At 38.7% G+C, this 14,361-nt stretch overlaps 3 protein-coding genes across 3 annotated transcripts in view; 2 read left to right on the top strand and 1 right to left on the bottom strand.

The window, feature by feature from the left end:
- Positions 1 to 4,120, top strand: part of syne1b (spectrin repeat containing, nuclear envelope 1b) — a 67,019-nt gene extending 62,899 nt beyond the window's left edge. Inside the window, exons 147-148 of the mRNA XM_079573919.1 lie at positions 271 to 329; positions 2,973 to 4,120. Of these exons, the coding sequence (XP_079430045.1) occupies positions 271 to 329; positions 2,973 to 3,216 (303 nt within the window). The 3' untranslated portion in view covers positions 3,217 to 4,120. The remainder of the gene's footprint in view (positions 1 to 270; positions 330 to 2,972) is intronic.
- Positions 4,121 to 4,668: 548 nt separating this feature from the next.
- On the bottom strand, positions 4,669 to 8,349 carry ccdc170 (coiled-coil domain containing 170; the record flags this gene model as incomplete). The annotated part of the gene is made up of 8 exons (XM_079574137.1): positions 8,270 to 8,349; positions 7,959 to 8,141; positions 7,282 to 7,581; positions 6,779 to 6,979; positions 6,466 to 6,639; positions 5,874 to 6,116; positions 5,298 to 5,501; positions 4,669 to 4,935 (listed from the first exon to the last, which is right to left on the bottom strand). Exons 1-8 carry the CDS (start codon positions 8,285 to 8,287, stop codon positions 4,669 to 4,671), a joined length of 1,590 nt encoding a protein of 529 aa, XP_079430263.1. The 5' UTR covers positions 8,288 to 8,349.
- A 399-nt stretch (positions 8,350 to 8,748) lies between these two features.
- On the top strand, positions 8,749 to 13,323 carry rmnd1 (required for meiotic nuclear division 1 homolog; the record flags this gene model as incomplete). Its single annotated transcript, XM_079574089.1, has 12 exons — positions 8,749 to 8,927; positions 9,241 to 9,702; positions 9,799 to 9,904; positions 10,463 to 10,538; positions 10,666 to 10,705; positions 10,795 to 10,895; positions 10,963 to 11,069; positions 12,170 to 12,234; positions 12,392 to 12,468; positions 12,842 to 12,962; positions 13,086 to 13,202; positions 13,291 to 13,323. The coding sequence occupies exons 2-12, from the start codon at positions 9,268 to 9,270 to the stop codon at positions 13,321 to 13,323; spliced, it is 1,278 nt and encodes a 425-aa protein (XP_079430215.1). The 5' UTR covers positions 8,749 to 8,927; positions 9,241 to 9,267.
- Between the last annotated feature and the right edge of the window lie 1,038 nt (positions 13,324 to 14,361).

Here is a 14,361-nt window from a genome sequence, read left to right as displayed (position 1 = left end):
CCTCGGATTCTATAATGATGCAAGCATGAGGTTTTTAATTATAATCAGGCATCAATCCAAATAAGCATGCCCCCGCTTCAGCCATGTGTAATGTATCTTCAAAGTCACACTTTGAAAAAGAAAAATCCTAGTGTTAAAAAGCTATCATTTTCTCAGATTATTTATTTGCTTCTTTTTTGTTTTTGGGGATCATTGATAGCTTTGTTCTTGATTTGCCTGGACTGAAAAATACTTTCTTTCTTTACCCCTCCCCCTGTTCATTGCAAACAGCAACGGGGCAAAAGTAGGGTGTCACAGCCTGGAGCGTCTGTGAGCAGTCCACACCTAAGGTACATGTCTGTTGGTTTCTAGCACTCAGAATATAATGGAAATCATTCATGATGCACTCGATGCAAAAAGCCTTGCTTTACGATGTTGAAGCATATTGTTCCTCAGCAGGGGCTCATGACAGTGGTTTCCATGATCTTCTGCACGTCTAGACCCTGTGTTTCAGTTAGGGAGGTGAGCGCAATGACAGCAGTGGAGCAGTGGACACTGGGATCAGTGGCTAATGGGGCTGGCTCCAAAGGATATATTGCCTGATGTTATTGTTCGCTCAGTATCTTGCCCAGGGTATCAACAGATGATTTAATGGCTTAAGTCCCATAGTCACACTCAGAACTGCTCTTTAGCGTGCAAGAGAGTCTTGACGTTTGGGTCAGAATGTACTATTGTAAAAACTAACCAGTGATGAGCAGTGTTCACTAAAGTTCCTGGAGAGAGACAATATCTGTTGATACAGTTGTCTGGGAGAACCACAGGGAGAGAGCCAGATTCGCCTTTGTATAGGCTTTGTTTTTGTACTCCCGATTGTCTATTATATATGGTTTCTAATCTGGTGACAAAATGTTGACTTATGTTTTGCCATTGTCCCTCTGTCCACTTCCTGCTACTGTCTGAGTGGTAGTAGCCAGGTCAGATGTTGTTTAAAAAATGTACAAGCCCTCTTCTTGCTTAATATTGCTGATAAATCTCTATAACAGCAATTCCACTATACTCCTTCACACCTTTAACCTCGTTTTGGCTGTAACCGAGCACACACAACTCTTGTTTCCTCAAATTGCCGAGTAATGTCTGCAATGAACAATACATTCGCTGCACTTTCTGTCGCTCTTTTCTCTTTTGTGTGTGACATTTTCTTCTTCTGCTGCTACTTCACTGACTCTCCACCATCTCCCCTCAGTATGTCATCTGTGAGTCAAGCCTCTTGGTGGTAAGGGGCACCTCTGGTAACACAAAGATCAACATGTACAGTATCACATTCATTCTCAATCATGGCATCGGCGCATCTAAAACGGCATCACCGACTGACAATCACTTCCCTTTGAGGCAGAGTTTTCTGAGGGCGATGGTGACTGTAACAAACACTATATATCCTCAAAACTGAGCTGAACTACTTTTATTGCTATGCTTTTCTTGCCTTAGCATGCTTTGCACTTTTCAACAGGATATAAGCAAATTTAATACATAACTATGGAAGTATAAAATGCTCTTACTTGCGGCATGCCTGTCTCTTTCCTAACTGACTTTGCAGATGAATGCGTGCTCATACATGTATTCATTAGCCTTGGATAATGTCATGTGGCTGTCTGTAAATGTTTGTATTTAGTCAGACAGCATGGACTTCACAATGTTATACCTGGCATTGCCATGAACCATGTGAGGCATGTTTTGCGTCTTATTTGGATTCAAGGGTGTAAGACAGCACAAAAGTAAATAGAGCAAACTCAATTCAACTTATGCATTTGTTCGTTAAAGGGATATTTCAGGATTTTTGACAACAGGCCACATTTCCTAGTTCTAGAGTGGTCATGCAGTCCTTATATTTGAAGAGTTTTGTGGTGCTAGGCTACTGCTAGGCTAGCGCATGTCTATAGTAACTAGTAGCCTGCATTAAAAACAGTCTGACCCAAGCACAGTGCACCTGAGGCAAATCACTTATAACACCAGACTACCCATATAAATGTCTGTGTTGACTGAATAATGTTTGAAATATATAACCATTTTGCATTTAAAGGAACTTATATTTGAGCATCATCAGCTTCCTGGTTGTAAGCTATGCAGCGGCGGAGTGATCTGCTAGGTTACCGGATCTACAGTAGTTTGTTTACCTGCGGCCGGCATTACTACACGTGGAATTCACAAAGGAGCTTTTTACAAATCAGATATGGCAACGTTTGGAGGACTACCCGATGATTTTGAAGAGGTTTTTAATGCAGGCTACTAGTTACCATAGACATGTGCTAGCCTAGCACTAGCCAAGCACCACTAAACTCTTCAAATATAAGGACTGCATGTTTTAAAAAATAAATATATCTCCGGAAATCAACAACACTCTAACACTCTCTATAACTAGGAAATGAGGCCCTATGTCAAAAATCCTGAAATATCCCTTTAAGTTCGACACACTGTATTTAGTAAATAGATGGTTATTTTATCAACACTTGCAAACAATTGAAACCAAACTGTCAGAAAAAAAGATTAAAACCAAACTGTAGAAAAAAGAATATATGTCAAATGTATATGAACACTAAAAAATTAGACAGCAGTATGGATTATGATAGTCCTAACCAGGATTCTTATGCAAGACCTGGACACCAAACTGTAGACATGCCACCTGACTTGGTTAACCAAAGTGAAGAGTAGGATTACATTTATTCTATGGGAATAAAGTATACCAAGAGATGTAAAGCTTTTTTTTTTACTTTTTAATGCTATGTTCAATTACTGACAAAAGACGGCTAATAAATTGGTTATTCTGAAAAGTCTAGCATCCCACTGGAAGCTCATATTTGCCCATTTATAACAAACAAATTCAAAATAAAAGCAAATGTCCATTATTAACTCCTTTTAAGCAAACAATGCCACTCGAATATCTTTGCACACGTCTGTCCTGTAAATTTTAATCTATGGTGCGTTTTGTTTGCGAGCAGGTCTCACGACGCTGGGTTCGCTTCCTCCCCTTTTGACCCCTCTGATTCGACTCCCTGGGGTCAGCGATCCTTCCTGAGGCGCGTCCTGTGGGTGGCGCTGCCGTTCCAGCTCGTCCTGCTTCTGTTAGTCCTGCTGGCCTTCATGCTGCCGATGTCGTCGGAGGACTACTGTGCGCAGTCCAACAACTTCGCCCATTCACTTTTCCCAATGCTCAGCTACAGGAACGGCCCACCACCAGTATAACCGGAACAAATGTTTCAGTATTTCCGCTCTAAACATGTTGAAATTCCCTTTAATGTTGGAAGTATTATCCATTTTTCCACTAAAACTTTATTTACTGTGCTTTCTTAAGAATTAGGGCTGTGCAGTAATGCCAAAACTAGCAAGTAATAATCATATGTCTATAAGTGAAACAATCTTCATTTTACAATCACATTTTTCACACATTATGTTGTTTATGGCGATCTGCATGCGTTTGCACACCTTCCTAAAACCTTTGCTCTGTGATATACAAATGCAACTGCAGTTTACTGTGCAGCCCTAATGTAACTACTGCTGTGTCAACTAACCAATCTTTCTCCTTCCATTGACCTCACTGAATGTTATGTGTCTTCAAAGGGAGTAGCACCAAAGTCTGAACTACTATAGCCTGTGAATCTGCTTGTTGCCGAGATTTGTACAGAAACGTTTAAGATATCTGACATTGCATATTTATTTTTGTACTTGTATTTTGGCATGCAGTCAGTCACACGGGTTGCTTTGTGATCACCTCCTTCACTGTCTCCCTTTTTAACTCCCCTGAAACGGATCTTGTAACGCCAGTCATTCATGAAGTTTGTACATTTTATTTTTGAACATGAAATATGACTGTGAGATTATAACATGATAGAAGAACTATTGTATATTTTGTATGACTGTGAGTATCAAATGAATGGCATTATATTATAACCTGTATATAAAGGAAGAGTATATTATGTAATTGTATGTACATGCGAACAGAAACAATGAATGCCAAATCCTTATTTTGACACATGGCTGTTATTTCAATCTTTATTCATACCAGGTACCATTATGTTTTCCTATGAGTAACTATGGTAGCCCTGCTGGCGCATAGTGGTGTTGATCAGTAAGTCAAACAAAATCACAATGAAAGGCTGCACTCAAGTATGCAATCCTGTAGTAGGCCAGTAGTTACCAAAGTGGGGTCTGGGGCCCCCTGGGGGTCATCAGAGGCATTGCGTCCAAAGCTTATCAACAAAACAAGTATATTGAAAATACTTTGAAAGGAAATGTATCTGTATTTATTTGAACCTACTTACTGTATTTAACTATCATTACTGTAGTTATTTTATATGTAAAATAACATGACAAATTTTGAACAAGTGAATAATTTTGATTGAGGGGCCCTGGGACCTTTGCATTGATCAGGGGCCTCACAGCTCCAGACTTTGGTAATGGCTTCTGTAGGCTTTAAGTTAAAGTACTAAATTAAAACTTTACACTGTCACAATTTGAAATATCAATATCATTTTGTGATAATTTGGTGTGACTAAATAGACATGGAAGTAATTTGGTAAAATTATCCGCATACCACCATATATTGAATTTAGAAGTTCAGTGACCAGTTAACTAAAATAACTAAAATGGAAAGGGCTTCATCTACCCCATGCATATAATAGAGGTTTTCAAACAAAACTATTTGAACGCAATGCCAGAGTCATTTAGACTGTGTGATCGAGCTGTCGTGTCCAGAGAGGAGCCAGGGCGATACTGGCCTCGGGACAGCGCCCTCTGGTGGTGAGCGGGACAGAGCGAGGGCCTGCCATCACAGTGATACAGGTGGTGATGGTGGTGGTGATGAAGGTGAGTGTCCAGGAGTTTGAGAATTTCTTGATTCGGAACATCAACAGCAGAGGTGTCCAAACCGAGCATCTGGGAAACATCTGTGTGGAAATCTGCCAGCTAAGAAGATAGATAGGCCTATTATTGAACATGTAGTTATACGGGAAACAAGTAGCATTCACAAATGAAACACTACAACATTGGAGATTGTTGAAGACATTTTATAATTAATTAAAATTCAATGTTAGGCTACTCATGTTTTGTTTTTTCAGGTGAAACATGGAGAATTGGTTATCTAATCAAGGACACAGCCAGAACACAATTTTAAAACCAGAGTTAGTGTGGTCTTATTGTGTGTTCGTATAAAATGGCGTGTCAACTTGAATGGCAATAATTATGTCAAAAGAAGCCAGAATGCAACAAAAGATTCCATCTACCGCATACGGATAATCCTCCGCATTTGCCTCAAGTCCCCTTCTTACCTCTTTCTCCTTCTCGGACATCAGCTCCAGGCTCTGTCTCAGGGTGCTGAGCAGCTGCTGGTCCTCCTGAGTCTTTCTTTGTTTCACCTCTAGGTCAGAGGTCGCAGAGGTCAGTCTCTTCTCCACTTTAGCCTTCCTCTGCTCCAGCTGATCCAGCTTCTTCTTCTGCTCCTGCACTGTCTGCGTCTGCTCCATTACTTTTAGCTTCATGCACCAGACAAAACACACAGAGACACATAGGGTAATCATGCTTTATTTCACTTTAGCCATTTGCTTTACATACAAATGTAGAGGGACATATAAAATCAATGAATAGTGCTTTTATGCTTATTCACTCAGCAGTAGCTTCCCCACCGTACTCTATCACTGCCTCTGTAGTTGAGTCCATGTATTTAATTTAAAGAACACATTAGTAAATGCCAGTGTGGAGCAGGGTTCAGAATCTTCAATGCACCTCAGCTGGTTGTGCCATGATGCCACATAGACATAAAAGGGATGTAGATGAAATGTTATGAATTCTTATGCAGTGTAGAGCCCTCTTGTGGTAGAGTGCGTCCATACCCCAGTGCCCTGTACCTTCAGCTCATTGGTGTGGCTCAGCTGGGCTTTGAGTTCAGTGGTGGACAGTCTGGTGGCTCGGAGCTCTGACTGCAGTCTCTCCACTTTCTTCTGCAGCCGTTTGTTCTCCATGTGCGCGTCGTCCCTCTGGACAGCCAGCGCCGACCTGCTCCTCCGCTCCTCCTCCAACTCCAGAACTTTCTTCCTCAGCAGCTGGATGTGCAAACCTCTGCTCTCCAACTGGTCCTTATGAGATTTAACCTGAAGGAAACAGAGACCGTTTCAATTGTGTTTTTTCTTCAGGCTAGCAAGAAATCTGCTACGAGAAAGCCTACAACATATATGAATCTATTTTCTCTAGAAGTAAGTCCAGAGAAAGATGATACTTTATGATACTTACCAGAAAATATACACACCCACAGAGAGAAATTTACAATTCGCCACAATTGTAATTATGTTTCTATGTACCCTTTCGCTGTACATTTATTATTTATTATTATTATTCTTATACATATCTTATCCATGCACAGTCGATTACAAGTTGCCACAACACACAAGACTTCCTTGACTGTGAGGTCATTAAAGTTCCATTGTGTCTCGTCACACTTACCTTCCTCTGCAGGCTGTAGGTGAGTGACTTGCTCTCGATCAAAGCCGAGCCCTCCTGCCTCATCAGCTGCTCTGCTCTGGACAATATTAACTTAAGCCTCATGTCGAAGCCCACGTCCAGAGCAATGGCTTCCACCTTCAGGACCTCTGAGAGCTGCTCCAGGAACTCCTCATACTGCAAAGAAAACTATTTACTACAGAGGGTTTTGAAAAAGGTTTCCTGCTCATCTAACCCTCCCTATGATAATGTTAAATGATGATACCAAACATGTTCTTCCTATTTTTATTCTTTAAAAATCCACACTGACTTATACCTGTTGCTTGTCCTGCCGGAGCCCGTCTCTGTGCATGTCAGAGGTCAGTAGTTCACCCTCCAGTCTCTGCAGTCCGTCTCTCAGGTCCTGAACCTGTTTTTCTGCCAGTGCAGCCCTCTGGAGGGTGCTATGGTGTAGCTCAGTTTGTTCACTCAGCTCCTCAGACACTTGGGCCAGCCGCGACTCCATCTCTGACACTGTCTGAGAGTAATGGAAGAAACATATAGGAAGTTTTAATCACATTTGTTGAGGAGTGGTGCATAAACCTATTTTCTTTAGCAAAGGATTTGAGATACCCATGGATTTGATGCCCATATAGGCACTGATTGTAAACAATGGTATAAACGTAAATGAAACAATATGGAAACAATTTAAAAGCTTAACCAGGTGATTAAAAGTTGCTAAGTCAGAATATGAATATTTTTGCTAAAAGCAAGGCCTGCGATATTATCATTGAGTAAGATGTCAAAGCATAGTTTTCTGATTAAAAGTAAGACACTCACCTTAAGGCAGACATCTTCCAGGTTCAGCTCTAAGTCATTCTCTGTGGGTATAGTGTTTGTCGTGTCCCTCTGCAGTACTTGCACTACTTTATTTAAAAACCTGTGCAGTCGTCGCTGCGCGGCCTGTGTCTCTGAATGGCTGATGTGGAGTTTCCTCTCCAGCTCCTGCATCTGTTTCTCCAGACACTGAGACTCTCTTCGAGCGGCATCAGTCACTTTTTTACCAGCTTCCAGTTGTTCTGTCAAAGTTTGCTTTTCAGATTCAATGCATTGCTTTCCAGACTGTAGGGCGTCATATTCCTGGAGAAAAAAAACAAAACAAAACATTTGCCTGCAATAAATCCATACAATAAATCTACTGTAGTCAAGAAAAAATAGTCAGATAATGTAATATTTAAGTTGTAAATGCGTAGATGTTAAAGAAAGTGACTTACTAAAATGGATTAATTGGAAAAAGTTTTATCTATACCACCCCGTCCTCCAGCGTAAAGAAACTTAAACTTGCCATAGTAACAGCCTTATACCACCAATTTCACAACACTCTCTAGTAGCAGAAATGTAACATAAAAAGAGGACGCCTAATCATAAATAACAGTACTATAGTAACAATCTGTGCCTTAACAAAAGTACATTTTACATTATTATCTAATACAGACCAAGTATGTGTAGGCCTATACCACTTTAAATGAGTCCAGAGCAGCCGCAGAGTTGGCTGTCTTCCTCCTTTCTTGGTCCAGCTCTGACACTAGCCTCTGGATGGTCTCTCTACTGGATCTACAGTCCAACTCACAGGACTTCACACTCGCCTCCAGAAGAGCAATTCGCATCTTCATCCTCTCACGCTCATTACACTGGTCCACCTGTTCATACAATCATAAACCAATCAGTGAAACCACACTTATGTGCAGGAATTTGAATCAAGAGGAATAGCAGTTGTTCTTTATAGTCAAGTAATCCACTGAATGCTCAAAGTGTGATTTCGGCATACCTCTTCAGGGGGGTCCATACTTTGTTCTGTTGAGGTTTAGTAAATTACACAGTTGCTGTAGTGAGAAGTCTCCAAGCAACACCAAACATAAGCTCTATCAGGATCCACCAGAGAGGGCGCTGTAATACATGGTATATCCATAGTGTATGGGGTCATCCATCCATTCATTATTATAATCATAAAGTAAGTGTAAGAATACCACTATGGCCATGTATTTATTATCTTCAGTCCTATTTCGAATAGAAAGTTCAAGGTCATCATGTATGTTTTGTCCTGAGTTTTTGCAAAGACGATACAGTAATACTTATATTTAGGGCATTTACATCATGACTATTAATTAGGTTTGTATTATGTCAATAAGTTATGATATTAATCAATATTTATCGTCTCTAGGTACATTGTACTTTTGCCAAACGTATTGTTTATGTCCCTGTCAGTCAAAACGTAGGGCTGCAATGCTCCTTTTACAAACCCGGAAGTGATGTAAAACAACATCATGCACGCTTCCTCCTCGGGCTGTCACGCAGGTTGTCCTGTTACAGCAAATGTCCATACACGTCCTTTTGCGTTTATTTCTTGATCTATCGATGCAAACATGATCGATGTTTTCATGTGAAACGGGTGCATTTTGTGGTGCGTGGTGCCGCTTCTTTCACAGGTAAGCGCCATGCTCACACAGTCTGTCCCAATGATGAATGGAGTCATGACTTAACTTGACTTTGCTTCGACCATTAACAGTTAAATCTTATTCTAGTTTCAACGTCTTCCATAAAATTAGTTGTTCATCTCATTTGTGAATTGCAGCCCAGCCAGTTATTTCTTCAATTTGTGTCTATATTATTTAATAGATGTAGTTGTAGATTCAAAGGGCTTTTTTGCTACACTGAATAGCAAATGACAAATAATATATATATATATAGTAGTAGTAGTAGGCTAATTGTGTATGAATAATTGTTTACTTTCTGTTATAGCTTGCCAGTTTTGGACCTGTCTTGAAAATGTTTCTTCGGACTTTGTGGACCAGACTGGGACTTTTTCACTCACCAGAGTCAACCCCTCGTTGTTTGTTTGCCTCTTGTTACCAGTCAGTGAAGCTTCACAATTACAAGCCTGAACACAGGCCTTGTACAAACTTACATTTGTTTTCAAGGACAATGTATTCAAACTCTTATCACCAGCACAGAAACATACAGCACAATATGTCTGTATTAGCTGTCAGTAATAGAAACGACTTATTGAAGCATCCTGCTACATTATTCACCTGCCATAGTGAACAAAGACGCTTTTACTCACCGGAGCTTGTAAAGTCAGTTTTGAAATCCACAATAAAACCTGTGGTAAAACCTGCCATAGTCCCTGCTAAACGAATTCCTAAAGGACCTCGGACCAAGAAGCCATCCAGAGCCAACCAACCTTCACAAGTTGAGGACCAGGTACCTGACCAGAGTATATAACCGACTGAATCTAACTAAGCAATTGTATTCAACAGTTGATTATTTTCTCTTTGATTATATTGTTTCTTGTTTTAGGATATGAAGCAATGTATAGCATTTGCAACAGCCGACCAATACCACTTACCAACACTTTGCCATGACCTGATTGGGAATGGCTTTCAGGAGATTGACTTACCAAGGGGTGCGGTATTCTAATCATATTAACCTCTTAACCCGCCTTAACCAAGTGCATTTTCTCCAATTCAGTTTCACCCAAATCTTAAAGGTTCAGGACTGGAGCTTAGAGCCTATAGGCCAGAGTAACGCCTAATTTGAAAGCCTACCTTTTTGTCACTATTTACCGCGTTTTTGTCAGATTTTGGAAGTTATTTTGATGTGTTCACACCTTTTTTAATTGCTTTTTTTGTTGTGTTTTCATCACTTTTTCAACAAATTATTGTCACTACTGTCGCTTTTTCATCACTCTTTAGTCATGTGTTTTTGTCACTTGTTTATTGTTGCTTTTCCGGCACGTTTTTGTCGCCCTTTTGCCACTTTTTTTTTCTTTTAGATGTGGGTATTGCCAAACTGGATTCCCGGTTTTGTGTGGGGGTTAAGAGGTTAAAGAGGCATGATCTGATGATTTAAAAATAAAAAATAATCCAATCTGTGCATTATACATTGAAATAATGAAAATGATGCTGTAAAACTCTTCTCTTAAGTACTGTTTGTTTTCTCTTTTTGTCTAATTTGATTTCAGATGCTTCTAATGTCCTGGTAATAAGTACTGACATGTCTGCAAAACCTGATGACAACGCTCTCATGTTCTTCTTCAGGTAATACAAAAAAGTAATAATTAGTTAAAACAGTTAAACCCATCATTTCCAAATGCATAACTGCAACCTGAATAAGTATACTGCTTTGTGGATATAATTTGATTGGCGTATGAAATCCTTCATCTAGGGAAGGCTCAGTGGTTTTCTGGAATGTTGAAGAAAAAACAGTAATTTGACTCTTTTATGCACTTACTGTTTATATAATGATATTGCGCATCAAAGGAGTTTCTGATGTATTTTTGTTTTGTCTCTACAGCTTAAAAAAGTGTTGCGAATATTAGAGCGTCATGAGATTCAGCCGTATGAAGTGGCGTTAGTGCACTGGGAGAACGAAGAGATTAACTACACTTTGAGAGAGTATGTAAAATGAGTTAACTTCTTCACATAGTTTAAAGGTTTAGTATGAATTCTCTTCTTCCTCCAGGGGAAATACAAAATTAGAGCGTGGGAATTTCATTTTGAGTGATCAGATGGAGCCACAAGAAGCCGTTTTGGAGAAATTTGCCTTTTCAAACGCGCTCTGCTTGTCAGGTAAGCAAATGAATCCAAGTGAACCCAAACTACCTTTTAAAATGTTGTCTCTTTTGCTCTTTTTCTTTGCAAAACATGACCTCTTGATTAAAGTTTATATGAAAATTGAGTTTAATTGAATTTAGTTTAAAGGTGCACTATGTAACTTTTTATGTGATATTTGTACATTTACCTTTTAGTGACTCAGTGGCTTTATGGGTGCAGCGTGGCACCTTTGCTTTCCCTCACAGTGGCCTCTATGATGCTCCAGGATAAATTGTTTTGGGCTTTCTGGTCAGTTTCTGGTACGAATCCCTAAAAACAATTGATTCTGGAGTATCATAGAGGCCACTGTGAGGGGAAGCAAAGGTGCCCCACAGCACCCATAACGCCACTGAGTCACTAAAAGCTCAAATATGTACAAATATCAAGGGTTTTTTTGTTTTGTTTTTTGTTGTTGTCACTAAAAGCTCAAATATGTACACACATCAAGGTTTTTTTTTTTGTTTTTTACATCAAAAGTTGCATAGTGCACCTTTAATCACCATTTCATATTAGAAAATAAGATACACTATCAACAAATTCTGGTTAGCAATGCAAGGAATTGTATACTGTTGTATTTTAAATTACTGGTCAGATGGTTGGGTCTTTACAAATACAAGTCCAAAACTGATTTGAATCCTCTATAATAATTAATTCCCTCTATTGAATAATATAAAATTTACTTTACTTTCCTTGTACACAAAGTATTATACCAATTATTTGCCAATAGGTATGCTTCTGTGTCACTGGTCTGTCCTCGAATTGTCAGTATCAGTCTTTTTTCACGATAAAAATCAACAAATGGGTGGAAACAAGTTTAAGCATAAATGGTTTCATCTTTCTGTGTAGCACTTGGGTCTTGTTGTTGTTGTTGTTGTTGTTGTTGTTGTTGTTGTTGTTGTTGTAGTAAAGTGCAATATAAATTAACTGATTGACTCTGTACTGCAATAAGCTGATCAAATTCCAGTTACAGTCATTTTTAAAGCATTTTAGATTAGCAGTGACATTCAACTCGCTCATGAGACAAAGCTTATTATATAGATGTTTTTCCTCTACTAACATTTGCTTCTTTATTGCAGTAAAGCTGGCAATCTGGGAAGAGGCTTTGGACAACTTTGTGGAGTCAATTCAATCAATCCCAGAGGTACAGTGCATCCAATAGAGGCTGCAGCAGATGGATAATGGATTGTGTGTAATGTTGTGAGAGTGGGGCATGCATGTGAGATGGATTCTCCAAGCGCATCAGTCATGGCTGGAGGCTTGATTTAGTTGTTGTTGTTGGCTTTTTTTTGCTCTTGCAGACATTGAAGTCAGGCAAAAGAGTCAAGCTGTCCTCTGCAGACGTAATGCAAAAAATAGGGGAGCTTTTCAGTCTCAGGTAAATTCACTTAGCTTTAAATAACTTTTAAAAACTCAATTGTAAGCCAGTTATTTTGGTTTACAACTTCAACAGAAAACCTGCACTTACCAATTATTTCTAAAAGAGCAGCTAGGGACATTGAAATTTAATTTTGGCAGTTCGCTTTAGATGTTTTCTTTTTACTGGCCAAGGCATTTCTGTGGCATTCAACTCTAATTCTAAATAGTTTTTCAAGCTGTGATAGAAGTTACTGTTTTGAGTTTGTAGTTCTCTTTTGAGTTACGATTACTGTCAATCTTATTTAGTTCTTCTTTTGTCTAATGATTTTGTGCCTTGTTTCCTTGACATATAATCTATATTTCCCTGCCTAATAATGTTGTTCTTACTTCAGACACTGCATAAACTTGAGGTCTGACCTGCTCATCACTCCAGATTTCTACTGGGACAGAGAGAATTTAGAAAAGCTTTACGACAAAACCTGCCAGTTTCTCAGCATCAACCGCAGAGTCAATGTATGTTTTTTAAAATATAAATAATTATAAAGATTTTATTTAAAAAATCAGAGCGCACTTGAAAATGAATAATATGCCCCTCTGTCTGTACAACATGTCAACGTTAATCATCTGCTGTTATAGGTGGTCAATGAGAAGCTGGAGCACTGCACACAGCTGACTGACCTGATGAGGAGTCACCTGAGTGAGAAGCACAGTTTGAGACTGGAGTGGATGATTGTTATACTCATCACCATTGAGGTAAACTTCACCTTTCATTCACTTTATCCTTTGCGTCTTAGACTCATAAACCAACCACTGTTTTTTTTTTTTTTTTTACTTTCTTCAGGTGATGTTTGAAGTTGTGCGAATGGTTTTCTGAAAAGTTGTTGATTGAGTCAACTATGAAAGTAGAAATATTTAAACATTACAGTTCATTATTATCAGTGAAATGTGCAACAATAATACTTCTTTTTTTCTGGTATACAGCACATATAGGTGCACATCAATGAGTTATAATATATAGGTGCACATCAATGAGTTATAATATCAGAGAAAATTCATTAAATATAATCTTTTTTTGTTGTTGCTTCAAACAAGATATTCACGTACATTTCTAGAATATTTAATTTGACATTAATGATGTGCACGTGTATAGAAATTATATTGCACATATTTAGATCTATAACTGTTTTGAACACAATCTATGTCATCTCAAGCTAGTCTGTTCATAAATATGTACAGTAATTAAATCAAGCAGACTCGCTGTTGTAATCATGTACTATATGTGCTGTTATCTCACAAACTCAAACCGCATTACAATATAATGTTATTTATTCAAGGAAAAGAAAATCATCAATAAAACTTTGCTGTTTTAAAAAAGTATGCAGTGTATTCATTCCATAAACCAGTGGTTCTCAACCTGGGGGTCGCGAGACAAATTTGGGGGGTCGCTAGATCATGTAGATAAAATATACATGTAATATACACTTTTTTAGCGTATATTATAATATTTTATTGTCGCATGTGTGTGCTATTTTACCAGAGTGCCATTATATGTTCATAATTTGATGAATTTTATTTTAGCCATTTGTTTTTTTCTTTGTTTTTTGAAGAATTATGTAGGCGAATGTTCCGATTTCTCACTGTGTGACCCGGGCGGGGGGTCACGAACCCCTAACTGTTAACTGTTATAAAGGGGGTCGCGGCTCCAAAAGGTTGAGAACCACTGCCATAAACAATAAACCTGTGTTAATATTTTCAACCCCTGGAAATTTGTTATGTTACAGCTTTGTAAGTATACTACAGATAATGGAGATTCCATGTTTTTAATTATATATTTGAAACATGATACAAGATATTGGTTAAAATGTAGAAAATTTTATAAGAGCAAAGGGTGCATTTGAGAGTATGCAGCAAA

Source organism: Gobius niger (assembly GCF_951799975.1).
Source record: "Gobius niger genome assembly, chromosome: 16".
Classification (NCBI taxonomy): domain Eukaryota; kingdom Metazoa; phylum Chordata; class Actinopteri; order Gobiiformes; family Gobiidae; genus Gobius; species Gobius niger.
This window is presented reverse-complemented; position numbering and strand designations above follow the sequence as displayed.